Source organism: Lontra canadensis, unplaced genomic scaffold, assembly GCF_010015895.1.
Source record: "Lontra canadensis isolate GAN:19392208 unplaced genomic scaffold, GSC_riverotter_1.0 scaffold3, whole genome shotgun sequence".
Taxonomy (NCBI): domain Eukaryota; kingdom Metazoa; phylum Chordata; class Mammalia; order Carnivora; family Mustelidae; genus Lontra; species Lontra canadensis.
In genome coordinates, this window is record NW_022630997.1 from 16,511,452 (window position 1) to 16,536,426 (window position 24,975).

At 42.7% G+C, this 24,975-nt stretch overlaps 2 protein-coding genes and 1 non-coding gene across 4 annotated transcripts in view; all 3 read left to right on the forward strand.

Moving 5' to 3' along the window:
• ARMH3 (armadillo like helical domain containing 3) overlaps nucleotides 1-24,975 on the forward strand; it is a 180,598-nt gene that overhangs the window by 152,062 nt on the left and 3,561 nt on the right. For both annotated transcript variants that reach the window (XM_032881700.1, XM_032881705.1), the window contains exon 25: nucleotides 24,467-24,583. In XM_032881700.1, the coding sequence (XP_032737591.1) occupies nucleotides 24,467-24,583 (117 nt within the window). The remainder of the gene's footprint in view (nucleotides 1-24,466; nucleotides 24,584-24,975) is intronic.
• On the forward strand, nucleotides 7,153-7,498 carry LOC116881778 (40S ribosomal protein S29-like). The gene is given in 2 exon segments (XM_032881816.1): nucleotides 7,153-7,280; nucleotides 7,282-7,498. Coding segments are annotated over 2 exon segments (177 nt in total). The 5' UTR covers nucleotides 7,153-7,181; the 3' UTR covers nucleotides 7,360-7,498.
• Nucleotides 7,378-7,486, forward strand: LOC116858683. Its single transcript, XR_004380987.1, has one exon. It is a non-coding gene; the product is annotated as a U6 spliceosomal RNA (small nuclear RNA).

Below are 24,975 nucleotides of genomic sequence, written 5' to 3' on the forward strand. Positions count from 1 at the left end.
AAGTGGCTCAGGAGCCGGCTAAAAATTTCTCTACATACTGTTGGGTCCCCCCAAAATTGGGTACCCCAATAATGGGTCCGTGATTAAAGGAGCGAGACTGATACAAAGCGAAGGTCAAGCAAAGCTTTATTTCGCGCCAAGCATCAGGAATCATACCGACCGTCAAACAGACTGGTCGGGGCCACCCCTCCAGAGAGGACGACCCCTTCCTGCTTTCCAGACTAACTTTTATAGAGCAAAGGCCATGTGGTTGGGCCTGGCCACACACAGGTGGCCAGTTAGATTGTAACACACACAGGAAACTCCACAGTGATGCTAGGTGACCAATTGAATTACAATTTACCCTAGTAGACATTTGAACCAGCCTATCACACCTTGGTTAGGATTGGCGCCACAAGGCTCCCAAAGGGCTGGGGCCCATACTCCTTGGTAGCTAGGAGACAGTATGCGCCCCCACTGATTGAATACCTCCACCTGGCCTGACCCACCCTTGTACTTGGACTTTGTTACCTGGGACTGGTTTCCGGGACTTGCTTTTAAATAAGTTCCCCTGGTGGGGGGCAAGGTCAATTTAAGTTTTACAACAAAATGGCAGTTCAACCGGGGTGGGGCTGCTCTGGCTGGATAGGCCCTTACAATACAGACTTAGGAATTTTCCAGGAGTATCACAAGCTGGTCTACTGGCATCCCGATATGTCACAGAACCATAGGACAGGACATAGTAACCATCCCCCCATTATCATTTAAGTCTCGACTCTCACTAGGGCTTTGTATTTTGGAATCAGAGGAGGCATGTATAATGTTTTATATTACAAGAGGTACCTTCAAAAGTATTGTGACAAAGCAAAGAATCTAACTTATTTGTAGGATTAGGTTAAGGTAAATTAGGGAAACAGTGCTTCATATCTGAATGAATAAAAGTTACTTTGGAAGCTACTGTGTCTGTCTACTAGTGATCTTTCTAAACCTTTTGATTTTCTCCAGATCCTAAGATAAGAGCCACTACAAATAAATGCTAGGCATTTAGAAATCCTAATGAAACCTAGCTTTATTTTCCCACAGAGGAGTGAGACAGTAATAAGAGAAAAGCCCTAGTCCGTGGGGCAAACATTGTTAGGGGCCCTGGGTGGCACCCATTACTTGAGAACATCTAAGAGGAAGCACAGAAAGATCTCGGGGGAGATAATCCTAAGAGCTTCAGGGCTTATGAGGAAATGGAGCCTGATGTTTCAGCTTTAGAGTTGGGGGCCCTTGGTGTGCTAGTGTATGTTGAAGAACTGCTGACGGAGGTGGCGGTTGGGAAGGGGGCTGATTTGTAGTGTTGGGTGTGACTGCTCCCACTGTGGCTACAAGTGTGAAGCCCTGTGGCTCTCACAGTGCTTGAAAATTTAACTGTCAGCTCTCCCAGACCAAGCATGTATGAGCCAGCGCCATCACATCACTGGTTGTTGAGGATGACTGGGAGAAGGGGGCTGTAAAGCTATGAGGCAGGCCTTTCTGAGCAGGGGTGAGTGTACCCTACTTTCCCTCTGGGAACCACTGATACAAGGTCCTCCCCAGGGCGATTGAGACCTCTGAGTAGCCCACTCTGAGAGCCGCTGTGATGTTTTCTTGTCTTAGAGCAGGGCCTTAAGCACCATGCAAAGCAGCCTTGACAGAGACACACACTGGGGATCTGAGATTTAGGACTCCTGTGATAGCCATGACTCAGTTTCTTGTACGTGGCATTGTGTTTTTCTACAACAGCCTGTAGTTTTGTACTGCCTTTCTATAACCCTGAGTGATGGTTGCTGTGCAAATTCCTATTGAGTGCAGGCATGGGACACAGCATTGGCTTCCTCGTTGCTGTCACTTAGACTCCAGCTTTCAGGTGACCTATTTGGCAGAAAAAGTTTGGTGTGAGTTGTTCGTTAACTGGACTCACTAAGGCAGGAAAGACAGAGGCAGATTTTCTTACAAGCTGTTTAACCTCAGAAATCAACTTTATGTGATATAGGGTGTCTTGAGAAGGTCCACATAAGAGCGTGAGCTGATGATGTGGTGCTAGGATGGCCACAGTTTTACTTGGACCAGGAGGTGGGCTGCACTGCCAGAGAAAGGAGAGATGATATCTTGGATTTTAAGAGGACATAAATACATAAAAGGAAAGGAACAGCTAGTAGTTACTGAGCTTGGCAGTTTTACATAGGTTATTTACTTAAGTGTTGTATCAGCTGTTTGGGGTAGGTGCCGTTATCATTTTATAGATGAGGATGCTAAAGAAGCTAAGTCTTGCCCGGGGTCCCACAGCTGCTTGTGCGAAGCCGTAACATGATCATAGGTCTGTCTGACACTGACGTCTGAGCTGCTTCTCTTCATCAGGCTGAGGCATGTGTGACAACCTGAGCTTGCCAGGTATCCTGGAGGAGGAGAAGGGCCAGGGAGAGGAAGGTGGAAGGAGAAGCAAGGATGGTCAGATAGCAGGGCTCACTCCTGGGGCATGGGGAAAAGTCCTGGTTTGGGAAGGGACCATTTAGTTGAGGAAGGTAAGTACTAAACAGGGGCTTGAGGAGTTGCCTGCCAGGTAGGCAGAAATGCCTAAGTAGAGGGTCCTGGCACATTATGATAACTTTATAAATGAGGAAAGAGTCTCTTTATTCCATCAAGCATGTCTGCAAAGTCACTATGAGAAATAAAGCTTTTCCACACACCAAAGGAACATGGTGAGTTAAAAAAGAGAGAGATTTTATTTTAATAGGTAATATAGTTACGTGGGCCAAACTCCAAAAGGTGCACACTGAATTTTAATCGTTTTTAAAGTAGTAGTTTCATTTTGCTAAAACAACAGCAACAAAACAAAGACTCTCAACATCAATATCCCACAGCCAAGCTAGATGAATGCAGAGGTCACTGGTGAAGAGCTCAGCTTAATATTCCTCTCTGCTGCTGACAGCATTTTCTCTAACTAAATATGAATTTTGAAATGTGCGCTACATGAACTTGTGGTCTTCCTCAGTCAGGCTTCATTGCTAGTGAAGCTTCATTGGCAGTGCACAGAGGAACAGTGTTGCAGCTTGTAGGAATTCCAGTTGTCAGCTTTTCCAGAGGTTATAGGAGACAGCAGCCCTTGCTTTCTTAGTTTTATCTGAGAAGGATCCTTTACTCTAATTATTAGATAAGCATGTACAAGTAGGACTTCCCTCTTTGGTTTGTTTTTTTTAGCTACCTTCCTCCTTCCGAATAGAGTTTTGGGAACTTTTATTTTATTTCTACTGCAACCTCTTCTTCAGGAAGTAGCTCAAAACTCTGTAACATGTGCTGGAAAAAGTATGGTTTACCACTCTGCTGACATTAGAGGCCAAAAATGTTGCCATGCAAACATTTGTCTGTTACAGGCTGTACTAACTGGAAATGTTTTTGCTAGGTGCTATGACAGCACTTTGACCTTTCACGGTGCGAAGGAAGTTGCAATCTTAAAAATGACCTACTCAGCTAGTGGGAAATTGTGGGTAGACCCCAACTGAGATTTCTGTTAAAGAATTCTGTCTTTTAGGGAGGGATAGATAAGTGAGGCCTGTCACATTGCTTGTGAGTTAGGAGCAGAGACAATGTTTTCCTCTCTCCCTCCCTGAGATGTGATGTTTCCAAAGAAAGAAACCTCAGGTGGGGAAGACAGAGACACCTGCCTCTTGGTTTGAGCTGGGAGGAGTATCCTGCCTGCAGTAAGCCACAGAGAAGAAGGCCTGATGTGATATTTGTGTCATGATTCTCCCACCCACATTACCTTGGCTGCCTCGTAGTGTGATTGCATGCCTTGCTTGTAGAGGGTAAGGGCCTGGGTACATTGAATCTGTAATTAGTACAAAGAAAAGCTTCATGAGGGCTGCCTGGGGCTTCAGCCAAATAAAGTCAGAGAGGTGGGGCAACTGCCCAGGGAAATTAAAGAAAGTCACTGTCACCACTACTCAAACCAGCTGATGGCCTCTCACTAATCACCCACTGTGAGGTTCATTATCTGATCCACCTTGCTGAAGGGCCCAGCCAGTGTCAGATCAATAAATCTCAGGGCATTGGAAAGCCCTTTAGTAACAGGCTTGAAAGACATGGATGGACTAGGGGAGTTGGCCAGCTTACACTGGTTCTGAAATTGAGTTTAGTCCTGAAATATAGGAGATGAAAATAGAGAGAGAAAATAAAGGGGGGAAACATCTACATATTATATGCAGGATGGCTGTATAGAGGAAACAGTTACCTTTTAAAAGGTACTATTTTTTTTTTTTCCCCTAAGAGATTTGTGTCCACCTTTTGGATCCTAGGTTCCAAACAATTATATTGGATGACTGTGCCCTGGAGAGAGATTCAGGTTATCTTGGATTGAAGATCACTGTAAACACATCGTAGAGGGAGGGTCCCCACGCAGTAGAGTCAGATTTTGTTACCAGGTTGTTATGTGTTCTAGTTCCTGGGCTATTGGCTTGTTTTCGTTGTTTCAGCCACTTTGGGCTAAAGTGTTTTGAAAAAGAACCAATTCTTATCTCTTAAGGAAGCTCTCAGAACCTCTCTTGGTCTTAAGAATCTCTACTTCTGAGTGTCTTTGGTTAGTGCAGTAAGACAAGGAATACATGTCCTAGCCTCAAGTTTCCGAGATTCACTTTTTCAGTGCAAAAGTACAGAAGTATCTGCTGTGTGCCAAGCCAGGGGCTATAAAAATGCAAAATTCATGCCTCCCCTTGAAGACTTCACAGTATGAGAACCATCATCGCTGTTTTCTTGCTTAGACTTTTGCCTGTGTGTTCTCCTATAGACCTCAGGGGATGTATGTGACATGTTTACAGCCCCTCCTGTCCCTTTATAAACCTAAGATAAAACCTTCCTGTTCTTCTCATAACCTAGAGAAATATTGCCTTAGAAATCCATAAATGGTGGGCCAATGACTCTTTTGAAGTGGGTTTCCATAAGGAGAGTCCTCACTATCTCATATCTTTATCTTTGCCTCATTTTCTTAAAAGGCAAAATCATGGGTGCCTGGGTGGCTCAGTGGGTTAAGCCTTTGCCTTCAGCTCAGGTCATGATCTCAGGATCCTGGGATCAAGCCCTGCATTGGCATCAGGCTCTCTGCTCAGCAGGGAGCCTGCCTCCCCCTCTCTGCTTGCCTCTCTGCCTAGTTGTGATCTGTCAAATAAATAAACACAATCTTAAAAAAAAAAAAAAAGGAAAAATCAGGACCATCATTAGGTTGGTAAAAGCAGGACCTTATAAGCCTCCAAGCTTGGCAAATGATTTGAGTTTGTCAGAAGGTTCGGGTAAGTACAGCCACTTAGAAAAACTTCAGGTGGCTAGTGCCCAGCTGAAAATTATTCTAAACACTGTTGATTGCTACACACAGTCCATTTAAGTTGTCAGGGAGGATTTCCAGGAGTGGAGGAGTAGATGGGAGGAACACAGTGAGGGGAATCCTTGGCATTGTCAAAATACTGAGAACTCCTAGCTCAGAGTTTCTTTTCTAATATATCAATCTGAATCATTCTTGGCCCCAAGCAAAAATAGAATAGTAAGACCAAAAAAAGACATAAGCTGGGGCTCCTGGATGGCTCAGTCATTAAGTGTCTGCCTTCAGCTCAGGTCATGATCCCAGGTGCTGGGATCGAACCCCACATCGGGCTCCACGCTCAGCAGGAAGCCTGCTTCTCCCTATCCCACTCCCCCTGCTTGTGTTCCCTCTCTCACTGCCTCTCTCTCTGTCAAATAGATAAATAACATCTTTAAAAAAAAAATACATAAGCTTATTCCATGACCATACATCTTTTTATAACTAGCCATTATTTACTGAATTTTTAAAAACTTTATTGTATAATTAACATATAATAAGACATAATAAGACATTTATGCAAATACATATGTCCACCACCCCCACAACATTGAACATTTCCATCACCTAAAAAAGTTCTCCTTTAAAGTCACTCTTCTCTGAGTCTCTGCCCTAGGCAAGCATCCATGTGTTTTTTTGTCACTATAGATTAGATTTGTCTTCTGTAAAATTTTGCATAAATATATATGTGCTCTTTTGTATCTGAGATTCATCTATGTTGTGACAGTCTTAAATATTTACTCAAGAGAAATGAAAATATGTCCACCTGGGGCACCTGGGTGACTCAGTCAGTTAAGCATCTGCCTTTGGCTTAGGTCATGATCCCAGAGTCCTGGGATCCAGCCCCTGTGTCAGGCTCCCTGCTCAACAGGGGAGTCTGTTTCTGCCCACTTCCTCCCTGCTCATGCTCTCGCTCTCTCTCTCAAATAAATAAATATTTTTAAAAATATGTCCACCCAAAAACTGTTACACAGATGTTTATAGTAGCATTATTCATAACCCCAAACTAGAAACAACCTAAATGTCTATCAGCAACTGAATAGATAAAAAATATGATACATCCATATAATGGAATATTATTCAGCCACAGAGAGGAATGAAGTACTGATACCTGGTGCAATAGGGATGACTCTTAAAAACATACGCTAAGTGAAAGAAGCCACTCACAAAAAGCCAGAAGATGCTATTTATTTGAAATGTTCAGAATAGATACATCTATAAAGACAATAGATTAATGGCTACCCAGGACTAACAGGATGGGGAATGATTGCTAATGGGTATGAAGTTTTTTGAGGGGTTCATGAAAATGTTCTAAATTTAGATCATAGTGGTAGTTCCACAAATATGTGAATATATTGTACACTTTAAATGAATGAATTTTATGGTATATAAATTATGTCTCAATAAAGATCTTAAAGAAAAACTACCAAACTGTTTTAAAAAGTTGTACCATTTCAGGGGCGCCTGGGTGGCTCAGTGGGTTAAAGCCTCTGCCTTCAGCTCAGGTCATGATCCCAGGGTCCTGGGATCAAGCCCCACATTGTGCTCTCTGCTTAGCGGGGAGCCTGCTTCTCCCTCTCTCTTTGCCTGCCTCTCTGCCTACTTGTGATCCCTGTCTGTCAAATAAATAAATAAATAAAAATCTTAAAAAAAAAAAAAAAAGGCTGTACCAATTCTCATTCCAACTGACAATGAATATAAGTTTCAGCTACTCCATATTCTTCTCATATTTGGAATTGTGTTTTTAATTTTACCCATTATATGGGTATGCAGTGCTGTCATCATACTGTATACTTACTATCACCTTTTGTCTTGTTGCATCTGAGAGAGCAAGATGGGTCACCAGCAGCTCTGCTGGAGCCATCTGAGGAAATTTGACCAGGGTGCTGCTGCTTGCTGCATCTGCTCATACTGACACAGTTTGATCTGGAAATATAGCCTATGGCCTCAATATATGCTGCCAGTATTTCCGCCAGTACTCAAAGGATACAGGCTTCATTAAGTTGGGTTAAGTGAACTTCCTTGAATGGGTCATCCATTCAAGGCAGCACATACGCTAAAATTGGAATGATATAGCGAAGATTAGCATGGCTCCTGTGCAAGTTTGAAATGCAAATTTGTGAAGTATTCCATATTTTTACTAGGAAAAAAAAGTGTTTTGAATATTCTAGGGTCCTTCGCATTTCCATATAAAGAGTGAAATTAGCTTGTCCATTTCTATAAAAAAAGTCTGCTTAGATTTTGACTGAAATTGCTTTAACTCTAGGTGAACTTTGGGGAGAATCGACACTTTAATAATATTGTTTATTTAATATTTATTTATTTAATATTTAATATTTAATATTTATTTAATATTTAATGATATTGTTTTCAAATCCATGAACTTAATATATATCCATTTATTTAGATCTTTTACATCTTTTTCTCATCAGTGTTTTGTAGTTTTTGAGCATCCTATTTTGTTCAGTCTTTCCCCTTATTCCATTATTTATGTTATATAAATGGTATTTTTGACTTTCAATTTTTTTTCTTAGTGTTTAGATAGAATAGTTTTATATTGACCTTTTTGCCTGAAGCTTTGATAAACTCATATTTAATTCTTTTTTTATGGTCCTTAGAGTTTCCTGTGCTCATAAGCATGTTGTATACTGATCATTTCAGTTTTACTTCTTTCAGATCTGTATATCTTTGATTTCTTTTTCTTTCCTTATTGCACTGGTTGGGACTTCCAGTAAAATACTGAAATGAGTAGACCTGTCTTTCAGATTTCCAAAAGAAAGCATTTGGTCTTTCATCATTAAGTAATGTGTTAGCTGTCAGTTTTCAGAGATTCCCTGTGTTAGGTTGAGGAAATTTCCTTCCATTCTGAGTTTGCTGAGAATTTTTTTATCATGAATACATGTTGAATTTTATCAGTGCTTTTTTTTGCATATACTGAGATGATTATAGGGATTTTCTCTCTCCTTTTTAAGTATTTTTTTAAGTAGTCTCTGTACCCAGTGTGGGGCTCCAACTTACCAACCCCAAGATCAGAAGTTGCATGCTCTACTCCCTGAGCCAGCCAGGTGCCCCTGGATTTAATCCTTATTCTGGTATAGAGTTATGGTGATTAATTATAATACTAACTTAACCTTATATTCCTGGGATAAACTCCTCTTGATCATGATGCAGTATTTATTTTATATATTACAGAATTTGAATTGCTAATATTTTGTTGATTATTTTTATCAGTGTTTATAAGGGATGTCAGTTCCATAGTTTCCTTGCAATGTCTTCGGTTTTGATATTAGAATAATGTTGCTCTATAAATAAGTTGTGCACTATTCCTTCCTCCATTTTTAAAAAAGAGTTTGTGTAGGATTGGATTATATCATGCTTAATGATTAATAGAATTAACAAGTGAGGGCATCTGGGCCTAGAATTTTCTTTGCAGGAAGAATTTTTTACCCAACATTTTATTATGAGAAATTTCATGGGTCCCTGAATGACTCCAGTTGTTTGGGTACCCATTTCAGCTGGGCTCATGATCTCAGGGTTGTGGGATTGAGCCCCACATGGGACTCCACACTGAGCATGGGGACTGCTTGGGATTCTCTCTCTCTGCCCCCCATCTCACTCTCTCTCTCTCTCTCTCTCTCTCAAAAAAATACAAAGAAAGAAAGAAAATTGAAAATACACAGTAAAGATGGAAAGAATTACACAGTGAATATCAATATAATCACCACTTAGATTCTGTTGTTTACACTTTGCTGTGTTTTATCACATACCTGATCCATAAGTGGCTCTCCATCAAGCCATCTTAGTTTTTTATGCATTTCAAAGTAAATTGCATATATCAGTATACTTCTGTGGGAAGCATTTTTTTTAAGTTTTATTTATTTGTCAGAGAGAGAGAGTGAGTGCACAGGCCGGGGGAGCTGTAGGCAGAGGGTGTCCCTGGGAGAAGTATTTTAATTATTCAGTTTCTCTAATAAATTTAGGGATAGTCAGGTTTTCTACTTGTTCTTGAGCCAGTTTTAGTCATTTGTGTCTTCAAGGAAGTTATTTATTAATGTGTGTTGTTAAATTTATTGGCACAAGTTGTTCATATATAGCCTATATCCTTTTTCCCTTTAATTGCCCATAGGATTTGGGGCACCTGGGTGGCTCAGTCAGTTAAGTGTCGACTCTTGATTTGGTTCAGTTCGTGATCTCAGGGTCATGAGACTGAGTGCACAAGCACAGAGCAAGAGGGAGAAGCAGACTCCCTGCTGAGCATGGAGCCTAATCTGGGGCTGGATCTCAGGACCCCAGGATCATGACCTGAGCCAAAGGCAGATGCTTAACCAACTGAGCCACCCACATGTGAAGTCTCCTTTGTCAGATATTACAATAGCGATTCTACTTTAATTAGGGTCTTCAGAAGGATATCTTTCTCCATCTTTCAACTTTCAGCCTATCTGTGTCTTTATATTTTAGGTGAATTTCTTTTAGACAACCCAAAGTTGGATCTTAATTTTATGTCCAATCTGACAGTCTCTGTCTTTTGATTAAAGTGTTACATTTAATTTATTTATCAGTTTGCCTGAGTTAAAATCTGCCATTTTACTGTTTTTTTTTCCCCTTTTTCTCCACCTGTTCTTTTTTTTCTTTTCTGCCTTCTTTTGGATTAATTGTGTGTCTTTTAGTATATTTTATGTCCAATGTTGACTTTTTACCTGTACCTCTTCATTTGGTTTTTAGTGGTTGCTCTTTATCACAATGTACCTTCAAAATAATGTTATATGACTTCATGTAACATGGAATAACCTTGCAGTCATTTGTTCTATTTGCTTCCTGTGTACTAGTGTTGTCATACATTTATAAATTTTCTTCCAGGTCTTATAAATACATTGCTATTACTATTATTATTTCTTAAACAGGAGAAAACCCAAATCTAATAGTGTACATAGGCACATGGGGGAATGCACACAACATAGGAATTCCCACATTGCTATTATTTTTTGATTTAAAGAGTCAATTACCTTTTTTCTCATTTTAAAATTTATATTAAAGTATTTTGTATTTATCCATGTATTTGCCATTTCCAGAGTTCTTCATTCCTATTTATAGACCCAGATAAAGTAATTTTCCTTCTGCCAGAAGGACTTCTTTTAACATCTCTGTAGTGCAGGACTTTTGGCAACATATTCTCTCAGATTGTTTGAAAAGATCTGTATTTCACCCTCATTTCTGAAGGATGTGTTGCTGGATATAGAATTCTAGCTTAACAGTACATTTTGGGGGGCACAGATAGTATTTTGTTGTTTTCTGGTTTATATAGTTTCTGACAAGAAATGTGAATTCTTCTCTTTTTTCCCCTTTCCATGTAATATATTCTTTCCCCTCTGGCTGCTTTTGATATTCTGTAGTACTAATTCTCAGCAATTTTATTGTGTTGTCCTTTACATCTTCCATTTTGTTTCTTATTATGTTCATGGACATTTTAAAATACTTGAACACATTTATAATACCTTTTTTTTTTTTAAGATTTTATTTATTTGACAGAGAGACACAGTGAGAGAGGGAACACAAGCAGGGGGAGTGGGAGAGGGAGAGGCAGGCTTCCCGCTGAGCAGGGAGCCTGATGAGGGGCTCGATCCTAGGACCCTGGGATCACGACCTGAGCGACCTGAGCCGAAGGCAGACGCTCAAGGACTTAGCCATCAACGTGCCCTATAATAGCTCTTTTTATTTTAGAGGTGGGGCAGAGGGAAGAGGAAGAGAGTTTTCTTTTTAAAGATTTTATGTGTTTTAGAGTGTGCACACATATACGCAAGGGAGCAGGGGGAGGGGCAGAGGGAAAGGAGAGGAACTAGCAGAAACTCTGGCTGACCACTGAGCCTGATGTGGGACTTAATCTCAGGATCTGATCATGAGCTGAGCTGAGATCAGTAGTCGGATACCTCACCCACTGAGCCATCCAGGTACTCCAGAGAGAGAGAATCTTAAGCAGGCTCCATGCTCAGCATGTATCCCAACACAGGGCTTAGTCTCATGACTGTGAGGTCATGACTTGAGCCAAAATCAAGAGTCGGACTCTTAACTCACTGAGCCACCAGGCTCCCCTTTAATAGTTACTTAAATGTCCTTGCTTTTTTTTCTTTTTTTAAGATTTTATTTATTTATTTGACAGAGAGATCACAAGTAGGCAGAGAGGCAGGCAGAGAGAGAAGAGGAAGCAGGCTCGCTGCCGAGCAGAGAGCCCAATGTGGGGCTCGATCCCAGGACCCTGAGATCATGACCTGAGCTGAAGGCAGAGGCTGTAACCCACTGAGCCACGCAGGCGCCCCTAAAAGTCCTTGCTTTTAATTCCAATATCTCATTTCTAGATTTGACTCTCAGAGAGATTGATCTCTCATTTGACTAATGCTCCCTTCTAACCAAAAGAACCACTTTACATGTCTGGTAATTTTTTATTGGATATTTGGCATTGTCAGTATTATGTAGTTGAATGCTAGATTTTGTTGTCTTTATTAAATAGTGCCGGATTGGGGCGCCTGGGTGGTTCAGTGGGTTAAGCCTCTGCCTGTGGCCCAGGTCATAATCTCAGGGTTCTGGGATCAGCCCCGCATGGGGCTCTCTACTCAGCGGGGAGCCTACTTCCCCCTCTCTCTCTGCCTGCCTCTCTGCCTACTTGTGATCTCTCTCTGACTGTGTCAAATTAAAAAAAAAAAAAATCTTTAAAAACAAATAAATAAATAATTAGTGTTGGACTTTGTTCAAGAAGGCAGGTAAATTCTTTTTTTTTTTTTTAATTTTTTTTTTTTTAAAGATTTTATTTATTTGACAGAGATCACAAGTAGGCAAAGAGGCAGGTAGAGAGAGGAAGGGAAGCAGGCTCCTCGCTGAGGAGAGAGCCCGATGTGGGGCTCGATCCCAGGACCCTGAGATCATGACCTGAGCCAAAGGCAGCGGCTTAACCCACTGAGCCACCCAGGCGCCCAAAGGCAGGTAAATTCTTTTGGAATAGCATGGTCCATTTGAAACTGCCTTTTTTGTTGTTATTGTGATCTCTTTATTCCCCCAGTTTTATTGAGATATGATTGACATACACCACTTACAAGTTTAAGGTGTACAGCACAATGACACGATTTATGTATATTATGAAATGATTACCACAGTAAGTTTAATCAACATCTATCTCATATAGATACCAAAGAAAGGGCAAAAATACTTTTTTCCTTATGATGAGGACGCTTAGGATTCATTCTTAACAACTTTCAAACATGCCAAACATCAGTGTCAACTATAGTCAACAGATTGTACATTACATGATCAGTACTTATTTATTTCATAACTGGGAAATTTCCTTCTGACCAAATTCACCCATGAAACTTCTTTTTAGTCTTTGTTTGGGTAGGTTTAGAGTAGCCTTTGCCCTAGGGCTAATTGAGTTCTACCACTAAGGTGAGAGTATTCTGGAGTCTCTTAGGAATGCTGTGGGTATTCCACGTACTTTTCTTTCTGGTTGGTCAAATTCAAACAGCTCTCAGTCCTGTGTGAGCTTACAGATCCTCTTGTTTGGTCTCATCCCGTTGAGTTTTGCCTTATACATGCAATCCTTATTATCAGTGACAGATTCGGTGGGAACACCTTGCAAATTTCGGACTTTTCTTTGCCTCACCGCCACTTCTGGTAATCTGCCTCACAAGTTCTAGCCACCTCTGTCTCCCCACACTCCAGGGTGTCTCCTTAGCCCAGCAAGACCTTCGTGCTCATCTTAGGTTTTCTTTCTGTCGGGGTACCTGTCCCGCACTCCCTGTTACCAGTGTCTGAAGAGCGTTATGTCTTTCACAGTTCTCAGCTACTCCATCATGACTGAAAGTGGAAGTCGTGAATTTCTTTAAAGTATCACAGTATACCTGGACTTACTCAGCTGAAGGTTTTTTTTTTTTTTAATATTTATTTATTTGACAGACAGAGATCACAAGCGGGCAGAGAGGCAGGCAGAGAGAGAGAGAGAAAAGCAGGTTCCCTGCTGAGCAGAGAGCCCAATGCAGGGCTCCATCCCAGGACCCTGGGATCATGACCTGATCAGGAAACCTTCCCTTGTATTAACTCTCATTAACATTAACATTACTCTCATAACTCTCATAACATTATACTTCAGTCAGTAGAAGGGAGAGTCTTGAATGCAAAATGGAAACAGTATACATAGCGAGCATTTTAATACTCATTTTAAGATAATCCACTGAAAGATGTCTCTTCCCCTTCCCCATTTCCTCCTTCTGTTCTTGGGCCCAGGTCCCAGCCTTACATTGATGATTTACACAGGCTTACTCCCAAATCTCAAAACAACAAAGAGAACTGAAACATGAAGCTCTTGCATAGCTGGCATTTTGTCCTTTTAACTGTGTACTTGATCACTGTGTCCCTTTTAGGCCAGGTCTCGATGGACAGGCTTTGCCCTGTATAAGAGAAGGTTAAACAAATCATATCTGAAGGAAATAAACAGTCTTCTCTGGGTATGAGTTAGTCTTCAAGCTCTTGAACCTAATTGATGCTTCTCCTCATCTTCTGAGATGCAAATCTGTTAGTTACAGTATGCAAGAAAGTGCTAACAATAGCTCCGCAAGACTCTGAACCTGGCTATTCAAAGAACACCGGTGTATCTGCTTAGATTGTTTTGGACAGTTATCTAATGACTACCCTGCAAAGTTGAGCTGAGAATGTGCAGTTGAAATTCATTGCTAAATTGAACACCCCTCAAAAGGACAGTTTAGAATGGGTCAAACCTGATTTGAGAAATTGAAGCTATAGATTGTGTGTTTGGGAAGTAAAGTAATATTCTTACACACCTTTTTAACCTTTTGCTCATCTTTTGTGCAGAACTTACTTTCTCAGCATCAGGGCTGAGCCTAACCAGTCTGCCCTCAGGTGGTAGGACCTGACAGAGCCTAGGCTGCCAGTACCAGAGTCACAGACTTATCAGAGCTAATGGCCCTCCCAGCGGCTGCTGTTTCAGGGGCCCTACTACACTGGTGGAAATTTTTGCACTCAGAAGTAACTGACACAGTAATGTAAAGTGGAGGAGATGGAGGACTAAAGAGGAGAGATCTTGGATTCTTGTGTTTTCCCTATTTTAAAAGGTGTGACACTCGCACTGTTAGTTTTGCAGCTGATTCCAAACCACACTAAGCACTGTTGGCTCCATCCTGTATGTGCTTCTGTCTGTGGGTCTGTCCGTCCAAGGTGGTTTATCTTGAATCCCCATTTTGCTTATTCACTCCTTAAAGGCAGGACTTGGTTCTGAGGCTTTAGAAGTCGATCAGAATGCTGAGAAGAATGCTGGGTACACTGTGATGGCCTAACTCTAATCTTATTGTATGACCTTGATGAGAAATTCCTTTCCTTTTTGGTTGGGCCTAAGTGTTACTAAATTAGTCCACAAGCATGTTCAGTGTTTGCTGTTTCTTAGGACTCTGTTAGGCATTGTGGAAAATCTATAATGTAACACACAGGGTCTTTTCCTTCAGGGGGCTGAGAATCTAGCTGTGACACAGTTTCAGTAAGGAAATCAGTGGTAGTAGCATGTTTGTTTCTCCAGGAGAGGACCTGCCACTCTGCCTCACACATTCTTTCCTCCACAGGAAATCCCTCTTTGGGAAGCCTATGAAGACTCCTCTCTTTCAGAAAGTGGGGGAGGGGGAAGTTTGCTCATTTATGACAAGGCTTGGAATTTCAGGTTCTAAAAAGCAGTTATTTCTAATAATACACTATATGTTATGGGGCTCCTGGGTGGCTCAGTCCATTGAACGTCTGTCTTTGGCTTGGGCCATGATCCCAGGGTCCTGGGATTGAGCCCTGTCGCGTCTCCCTCTGCTATGCGCTCTCTCTCTCTCTCTCAAATAAAATAAATATCTTTAAAAAAAAGAGAGAGAGAGAGAGATGAAAGATTATTTAAAAAAACAACAACACTGTATGTTAAATAATTGAATTAAAAAAGGAAAACAAAAAGCAGTTATTCGTAGAGTTATATTAAAATCAAAGAGAATCCTAATAATGTAAAGCATTCTCTGTGTGTCAGATGGTATGACTGGCACTTTATATCTTTTGTATTTCTCTCTGAAGAACATTATTATAATCCTCATATTACAGATGAGGAAACCAAGGCTCACCCAGGCTAACCTGCTAGTAAGTGGTAGAGCTAGGATGAGTTTGGGCAGGCTGACTCTAGAGTCATACTCCCCCCCCCCCCCCCGCCACTGATATAATTAACATACAGTGTTATTTTAGTTTCAGGTGTATATCGTAGTGATTCAGCAGTTTCATACATTATTCAGTGTTCATCAAGAAAAGTGTCCTCTCTTAATCTCAGGAAACAAACTGAGGGTTGCTGGAGGGGGTGAGGGTAGGAGGAATGGGGTGGCTGGGTGATGGACATTGGGGAGCGTATGTGCTGTGGTGAGCACTGTGAATTTTGTAAGACTGACAAATCACAGACCTGTGCACCTGAAACAAAGAATACGTTATATGTTAATTTAAAAAAAAAAAAATAAGTGTCCTCTTAGGCGCCTAGGTGGCTCAGTCATTTGGATGTCTGCCTTCAGCTCAGGTCATGATCCTGGAGTCCTAGGATGAGTCCAACATCTGGCTACCCACTCAGCGGGGAGTCGTCTTCTCCCTCTGACCCTCCCACCTCATGTGCTTTCTCTCTCAAATGAATGAATAAAATCTTAAAAAAAAAAAAAGATAAGTGTCCTCTTAATCCCGTTCTCCTATTTCACCAATCCCCCACCCATCCCCACTCAGGCAACCAACAGTTTGTTCTCTTTAGTTAGCAGTCTGTTTTTTGGGTTGTCTCTCTTTTTTTCCCCTCTATTCATTTTTTTGTTGTGTTCCTTAAATTCCACATGAGAGTGAAATACAGCCGTACTCCTATGTTCTTTTGAAAGTTAGTAGCTGTTGGTTGAAACTCTTTTCAGTACAGCTAGACCCAGTAGTGACCCATCAAGGTCTTTACTTGGCAAACATCTTTGGTGTGCTCCTTGTTTACGTTGTTTTGAATTTGGAAGAATAAATATGGACTAGGGCGGAGGAAGAATTGTCTTTTTGCTTCTTTATCATCTGCATTCTGCTTTCATGCAATCCATCACCTGACCAGAGCACCACTTAACTGTGAGAGTGCCACTGAGAGGCTGTCCTTACACTGGTGAGATTGCAAGGTTAGGGACAGACCTTTATTGTTTCTGGGAGGAGAGAGGGTTGTTCCTCATTGCGAGACACATCACCAGGTGTGGGGAAGGTCTGGTTTGGGGAAAGTCAAGGAAGGATGGCTGACTACATAGATTAGGTCCTTTCAGAGAAAAATGAAGGATCAGACCTCCAATTTCTCTTCAGTTTCTTGCCAAAATGTACAGAGCATTTTGGCTCTATAACGGATTCAGAGAAGGGAGCTAGGCAATGCCTTGAATAGGTCATTCTCATTTTAATTAATTAATTTATTTATTTTAATGAAGCCCCCCCCCCTTTTAAAATTTTATTTATTTATTTGAAAGAGAGTGTGTGAGAGTAGAGAGGTCAGAGGAAGAGCAGACTCCCCACCGAGCAGGGAGCCCGATGTGGCACTCCATCCCAGGACTCCAGGATCATGACCTGAGCCGAAGGCAGTTGCTCAACCAACTGAGACACCCAGGCGCCCCAGTCATTCTCATTTTTAGAGGAAAGGCTATCTTCCTTTGAGTTTGAGGAATTTTACTGGGTAGTAGAAGGAAAAAGTTTTCTGACTTCCTGGCTGACTTACCTGTGTTCTTCTAGGGCCAATGAGAGGGAGATCTTAGCCTGCATTTACCATACAAACTGCCTGCAGCTACGTGGCTGCTTCTCTCCCCTCTAGCAGTCCATGTGCCACTGATTGTTGTTGAAGGCCTATTCTACTCAGCACTATTTCTTTAGAGATCGGGCATTATGCTAGAGCAGTGAACAGTTTAGACAGGTGGCATGGAGAGCAAACCTTTTTAGTCGAATCTTCTTGGTTCTGTGGGCACCAGGAGAGGTTTGTCCCAAAGGTGAAACCATTGCAGGGGATGAATTTCATTTCCCAAGAACTTGCTATGGACCAAATTCTTTGATTATTTCTCTATCATCAGCTTGTAGAATAAGCAGTAGCTGGTAAACTCTCTCAAGCCCTGAGAGAGAGAAGTAAAGGTAATATGCAGATTTACACCCGGTGATGTTCTTGCTTGTGGTTTCAGAGTTTGATCTCTCAAGCTGTCTCTTCCCACCTTATGGAGAAAAAAAAATGGAGCCAAAAAAAAAACTTATTCTCTAACTAGTGAATAAACATCTGAAATAGAGCAAATAGCCAGAATCCAGTGGGAGAGATAGATGGAGATTATCATGAAAATCCTCTGAAAAGCCTTTATCTCTTTCCTCCTCATAATTACTATATCTGTTTCAAATCATCCAGAGATTAATTTTTCTATGATTAGGGGTTAAAGCAGAAGGGCATGGAAGTGGGTACAGGGTGGTAACAGTCTCTTTCAGAGAATGGAAAATTGGCCTTGAGGTATGAGCATTCATTGTAGAATGTATTTTGCGGCCCGGCTGGCTTAGTCGGTGGAGCCTGCGACTCTTGATCTTGGAGTCATGAGTTTGAGCCCTCTCTTGGTCATAGAGCTTACTTAAAAAGGGGGGAAGGGAGGGTTCACATCATAGAAGGTATTCATTGAATCTTTTTTTTTTTTTAGATTTTATTTATTTATTTGAGAGAGAGAGAGCAAGCATGAGCAGGGAAAGAGGGTCAGGGAGAGGGAGAAAGAGACTCCCTGCTGAGCAGGGAGGCCCAGCAGGGAGCCCAGCATGGGACTCAATCGCAAGACCCTGAAATCATGACCTGAGCCAAAGGCAGACACTTAACTAAGTGAGCCACTTAGGTGTCCCTCATTGAATCTTTTTAACACCCCAAGTCCCAAGCCTGGAGACCACCTGATGGCTGCAGCCAAAGAAAGCCCATGGAAGATTACCTTTGTATTTCAGGCTTCTAAATGAGTACTAAATAATTAAAATAGCAACCCAGGGGTGCCTGCGTGGTGCAGTTGGTTGAGTGTCCGACTCTTGGTTTTGGCTCAGATCATGATCCTTAGAGTCGTGAGAGCAAGTCCTGTGTGGGCTCCGTACTCAGGGCAGAGTCTGAGATTCTCTCTCCTTCTCCCTCTGCCCCTCATGCCTGTGTTCTCTCTCTTTCTAAAATAAAAATAAAAATAATAAAAATAAAATAGCAACCCAAACTAGATTTTGCTGATACTGAGTTTGGAGTGGTCTGTACATTTTGGTGGTAGTTGATAACCACAGCAGGGCTGAGCAGGATCTGCAGCTGCTATTGGTGGAAACTGACAAGCCCTGAGGCCCTAAAGAACCTGGTAGTAATGAAAACGTAAGCATCAAACCAGGCTTTCACCAGGTTACCTTTCCAGCTCTCTACAGATCATGCTTCCCACTTCTTAGGAGTGAGTATGAATTCCTTGAATGTTTGTTCTCTGGGAAATTAAGCTTAGCCTGTAAACTAAGGAATGTGCCCCAGGTTAAACTAGCTTACCAGTACAGGAAGAGCACTAGATTGGGAGTCAAAAGATTGTCTTGCCTAATTCCAGCTTTGTGTTTTTGGGTACTTTACAATCTTTCTGGATGTGTTTTTCTTCATCTGTGAAATGAGGGCCATGGATGAGGTAGGTGATTTCAAAGGTTCCCTTCCAGAACTATTATTCCTATGGTTCTGTTTCCATTTTAACACTTTGGCAAAAAGAGGTACGGTTGCCTTCCATATTATTCTCCTTATATATTAGTGAGAGCTCCGGACCTTCTTGGCCACCATTTCACCACCTCATTCATCTTATTAAAATGCATCAGGTGTTTCTTATGTCTGTTTCTTTTTTTGTTTCAATCTCAATAGCCTTCTTATGTTGGCTGGATCTTATGATTTATATTTTTATGTTTATTTCATATGTTATCTTTAATCTTTATAATATCAGAAAAAATTGTATGATGATGATGGTTTCCACCAATAAAGAAACTAAAGCTTAGACAGATCTAGGTCATATGAGTACTAGATGATGATATCAAGATAGGAACCCAGGTTCCTCTAACTCTGTAGCCCCATTCTATTATATCCCACTGCACTCTTGATACATTCCACTGCACTCTTGATACATTCCATGTTTATTTCCTATTCTGTAAGAAGTCTCTATTGTCATCTTGTGGTTTCATCCTCATTTGGCCACCTGGCTTCTAGGGAAAGCCTTATATGTTGCCCTGGCCAGAAGTGGGCTGGTGGCAGCCTTACATACTCTGCCCAGATAGGTTACACTGTAGGTATCTGTTCAGACTGAGAAGGAAACGAACACAAGTTTGCTGTCAGGTCACATCCTACTACTTAGTTGTCTGCTAATTTTCATTCTGGGAATTCAGCCCACGAGATATTTGAGACTAAGCAGTTTTTCAGGCACAAGGCATAGACTTCTGACATCAAGATTGGATAGCCATTTGCCAGGAACTTTTCCATTGGTGATTCTCCTTTGCTGCTATCTTTAGGCTAGAAGTTACTGGAAAGTAACATTTCAAAGGCTCTGTTAAAAAAAAAATGGGGCACAGGCTACTGAATAGTCTGTGGGGAATGCCTATCATATGTGCTTGGGGAAAGGTGTTTGTGTGCTGGGATCTCTCTCCCTCCTGATCCTGATATGGCCAGGAGCTTCACAACCTGTATTATGCAAAACTGGCCTCTCTGGGCATCTCTGCTCAGTTTTCCTTTAACCTTTATCCTCTTGCATTACACCAAGATTGTTAAGCAGTGGGTACTGGACATTCTTTGACTTCTGGCTAATGCATTGCCAGTTACACTCAGGATTGTAGGGTCATTATGGAAGCCTGCTTTCATATTGAATAGAGAAATTAGGTTTCTTCTTTACCAGAATCTGAATGAAGACATAAAGGCCCTATCTCCTGGCTTGTGGTTAGAACTTTCTGGGGATAAGAACTACCAGATATCTATTGTCAACAGAAAGAACTTTTCATTGTAAAATTAGTAACCATTTATTAGGTATTCCTTATGTGCCAGACACTGGACCGTCATCTCATATCATCCTTATATCAGCTTTATAAGGCTATAGGGTAGGTAGTGTTATCCCCATTTTACAGATAAGAAAACTCAAAGAGATTCCTTTCAAAGAGGCTCAAAGAGATTATGTGTATAAGCTTACATTAGCTCACTAGTGGTTGATATGGGACCAAAATTTATGTCTCTCTGACCTTAAAGCCTAGGTCAGGCCCTTCTCCTCTAGAGACCTTAGGGGAGGGGTTTAGGTCCCTTTCCCACTCCCAGTTTGTTCTTCCCTTACCTGAGGCAGAGTATTTCAAGGCAAAGAAGAGGGCATATGATCTTTGAAACTGAGGCCATTTGTGTCTTCCACTTAAACCCAGAAGCTGTTCCTTTGTGATGAAGAATTATTTATACACATAGGTTCCTTAGGTTAGTTTGAAGTAGGTAAGTACTCCTTGGACTATGAAGACAGTTCCTCTCGAGTCCCATGAGCTGTCCAGGTAGCTGTGTAGCCATTGGGATGATAATGTTTTTATCCGTTTTATGTTACTTTGAGGAATCAAAATGTTTAGTCCCATGTGCTCTTAGGAAGGTGAGTTCAAATTCCATTTTATATGGATACCTGAGTGGCTCAGTCAGTTGAGCATCTGCTTTTAGCTCGGATCATAATTCGGGAGTTCCAGGATCAAGTCCTGCTTCAGGGAGCCTGCTTCTCCCTCTTCCCCTCACCCCACTCATGCTCTCTCTCTCAAATAAATAAATAAAATATTAAAAAATACCATTTTGTAGAGAGAGACAGTCTGAGGCTCAAAGAGGTTAGGTAAATTGTCTAAGATCCATAGTAAGAGTGGGATTCCCAGTTAAGTTCTCTTTCTGTTAGGTCCCTTGCCAGGACCCAGGCTTCTGTCTACGGAGGGCCATATGTGGTGGTGTAAGGACTCCTTAGAGAGCCTGTGGCTTGTTGCTGTTTTTCTGCTTTGGGGACTGCCTTGAGCTGAGGTGGTGGGCATGGTTCCGGGAAGCCCACAAGCCCAACAGCCTGATGACAGAAGGTGGGCTTGCACTTGGGAGATAGAGTGTTACCTGATGAAATGGGGAAGGACTTTTGGAACGGCCAGGAACCAGAGACTGAGATTGCAAATTGTGGTAAAACCTAAGGTACAAGCACTGGAGATTGCCTTCTGCCTGAGTACTGCGCTCTGCCACATCCCATGCCAGTGTGGAATGGGAAGCCCAAATGGGATGTGCTCCTGAAGTCTGAAGCTACAGAAAGCAAAGTCCTAGAATAGGAAAGTAAGTAGCTTAGTGTTCCAGAGTCCCAATGGGCTAGGGCCCAGACCTAAACTTAGAATATCATCTTCTCCTGGGGATTTAAGAGAGGTGAATAGCGTGGGAGATGGAAGAGGCTGATTGAACTGAAGGGCAACTTCCCTGTGGGTAAAAAGAGAAGAAAGGAAGTAAGAGCTGGATAAGAGGACAGCTGAAATCATGCACTAAGTCCAGCCAGGCCTCTGGTCTCCTTCCAAAGAACTGATAGCTTAAGGACGTTCTCTGCTTTCACCTCCCTTAAAAAATTGAACTAAATTCTTCTGGCAAAAGCCAAATTTATTGAGAAGTGAAAAATCCCTTTTCTGAGTGAGATCTTAGATCTTCCACTTGGCGGTGGCAAGAAGAGAAAGCCCAGGTGATCAGGGCAGCATGACCTAAGCCTGAGGCTCTCAGGATATGGTACCTCTTGACATGCTGCACCTTCTTCTCAGAATTGGCTTTAGCATGGTATTTGTCTTCACCTGATATCCCTTAGGGAAGGCTGAGCCCGGGATGCTGGGTCATTGGCATTGCTGAGGCTGCCCAGAGTTCAGGGTTAAGGAAGCATGTATTAATTCTGTTCTGTCTGGTTCTTGGGGGCAGTTCCATCTTGGCGGAATTTTGCTTTTTGGGGGTTTGAGACATTCAGTTCTGGATCGAGACCTTGGCTGTAGGTATTTTGGCTGCAAGCACAGCCCGCACGCATGAGAGGGCTGGATTATCTTGTGGGTGACTGCCATTCCTGAGTACCGGTCCTCCTGCTGACAGAACTGACAAATGGAATTAGAAGCAAAGGAGCCAGCTGATAGTAGGGTCTGTGGGTCATAGCCAGGCAGAGTGACCTTGGGGAGCTGGGTATCTGGAGGAAAGGAGACTGAACCTGGAACCTAGGCCTGACCTTTGCTGTCCCTTTCCCCCAGACTCGAGGACATATCCTTCCCTGTGTTCTCCATCATTACTCTCCCCTCAGAAATTCTTGGCAGACAGAAGTGTCTGCTACCAAGTGAAGTGTGTCCTAGCATAAGACTGAATTGGTGAGAACAGCCCAGAGGTACTTCGCGTCCCCTCAAGAGGCAGTCTTCAGTCCCTCTGACCAGTCCTGACTCTAGCTTTTACTCTTCACCCTTGCCTTCTGTTAGAATTAAGACTCGGGGTGCCTGGGTGGCTCAGTGGGTTAAAGCCTCTGCCTTAGGCTCAGGTCATGATCCCGGGGTCCTGGGATCGAGCCCCGCATCGGGTTCTCTGCTCAGCAGGGAGTCTGCTTCCTTTCCTCTCTGTGTGCCTGCCTCTGCCTACTTGTGGTCTCTGTCTGTCAAATAAAATAAATAAAATCTTAAAAAAAAAAAAAAAAAAGAATTAAGCCTCACAATGGGACACCTGGGTGGCTCATTCAGTTGAGTATCTATCTGTCTTCAACTCAGGTCATGATCCCAGGGTACTGGGATCGAGTCCTGCATCAGGCTCCTTGCTCAGAGGGGAGCCTGCTTCTTCCTCTGCCTGCCCCTGCCCCCTCCTTGTACGCTTTCTCTCTCTCTCTCTCTCTCCATGGAAAATAAATAAATAAAATCTTAAAAAAAAAAAAATTAAGCCTCACTCATTCCTCCCAAGTTCCTTACTGAGCTGGGAGCTCTCCATGACATCATAGACCTCCCTCCCTAGTCAGATCAAGTTACAAAATAGCTAGCACCCAGATTACCCCGGTGAATGAACAGTCATTCCATCTCCTGGTCTCTCCTTTCTGCCCAACTCACTTCTGTCTTGATGTAGTGCTTTTTCCCCCTAACTGTCCTTACCTTTACTTCATGGTCTTAACAATTGAAGTCACATCAGAACTTCCTTTCGGAACCACAGAGGTCCACGGTTCCCAGAGTCAGTGGAGGTCTGAATCCACCCACCCCCACAGAAAGTTAGAGAAAGGGGAGAGAGCCCTCATCACAACAAAAAGGTGCAGTCAGCTCTAGCTTAGTCAGGAAAGTATCCGTTACATCCCAAGGCTGGAAGGTCCAAAAGTTCCATCCAGGCAATGGATGGGAAGACTGAGTTGGCATGGAGAGATGAAAACAAGTGGCAGATGGTGCTGAGGAACATCCCGGGACTGAAGAAATGTGGTTCCCAGAAAGGGAAAAAGGAGACATTGGCAAAGTCTTACTCAGCAACTGTGACAACCTGGCCAGAGAAAGCTGCAGGATATGGCTGAGAACACACTGATGGTGTCAGGATGCTACTGAGCTCAGACACTCACTGTTCTGGCACCTCTTCTCGTGCTCTTTTACCATATCCCGAGTAAACAGCCTTGCTGGCCCTGTGGGACGGGTGAGGAAAAGCCAGGAATAGAAGAAATTAGAAAATGGTCCCAGAGGGCGCCTGGGTGGCTCAGTCAGTTAAATATCGGCCTTTGGCTCAGGTCATGATCCCAGAGTCCTGGGATCGAGCCCCTCATTGGGCTCCCTGCTCGGCGGGGAGCCTGCTTCTCCCTCTCCCTCTGCTGCTCACCCTGTTTGTGTGCTTGCTCGTTCTCTCTCTGTCAAGTAAGTAGATAAAATATGAAAAAATAAATAAATAAATGGTCCCAGAAACCTGAGGAATTGCTCTGTGTGTCCAGACTTTCTTGTGGGTGATAAATAGTGAGCATAGTCTTTGGAGGTATTGCTCCAGATTGACTCCAACCCAGTAGGGCAACAGGAGGGGTGTGGGGACCGAGTGACCTAGGCTTTGAATGGCCTAAGTCCTGATTGGCCCTTGACCTCCCCCAGGTGCTGGAGGTAGTACGAGCCAACTATGACACGCTCACACTGAAGCTACAGGATGGCCTGGACCAGTATGAGCGCTACTCAGAGCAGCACAAGGAAGCTGCCTTCTTCAAAGAGCTGGTGAGTCTGCCCCGCCTCCATCTCTGCCCGAGTGTCTTGAGGGCCCTTTCCCAGCCAGTGGGTTCTGCTGCGCAGGTGTGTGTCTGGGGAACACAGTTTGTCAAAGGCTGGTGAAATAAAACTTGAGGGGTCTGCTGAGATTGGGTGTGCCACTTCTCTTCCAAAGTAGCCCAGGACCAGGCAGTGAGAGAAGATATTCCCCAGGGTACTGGTGCCAGGCGGGGAAGGGTGAGGGTTAGGACTCTCTGAGGCAGCGTTGCCTATCCATCTCTCTTCTGCGGCCATGGAGACAGCCCTTGAACAGCTCCAGCTGGGCCTGGGGTTTGACGCGTGTTCCCAGTGGCAACTTTGGCTCATTACTCCTTATCCTGTCCTCCAAGCAACTAATGAGA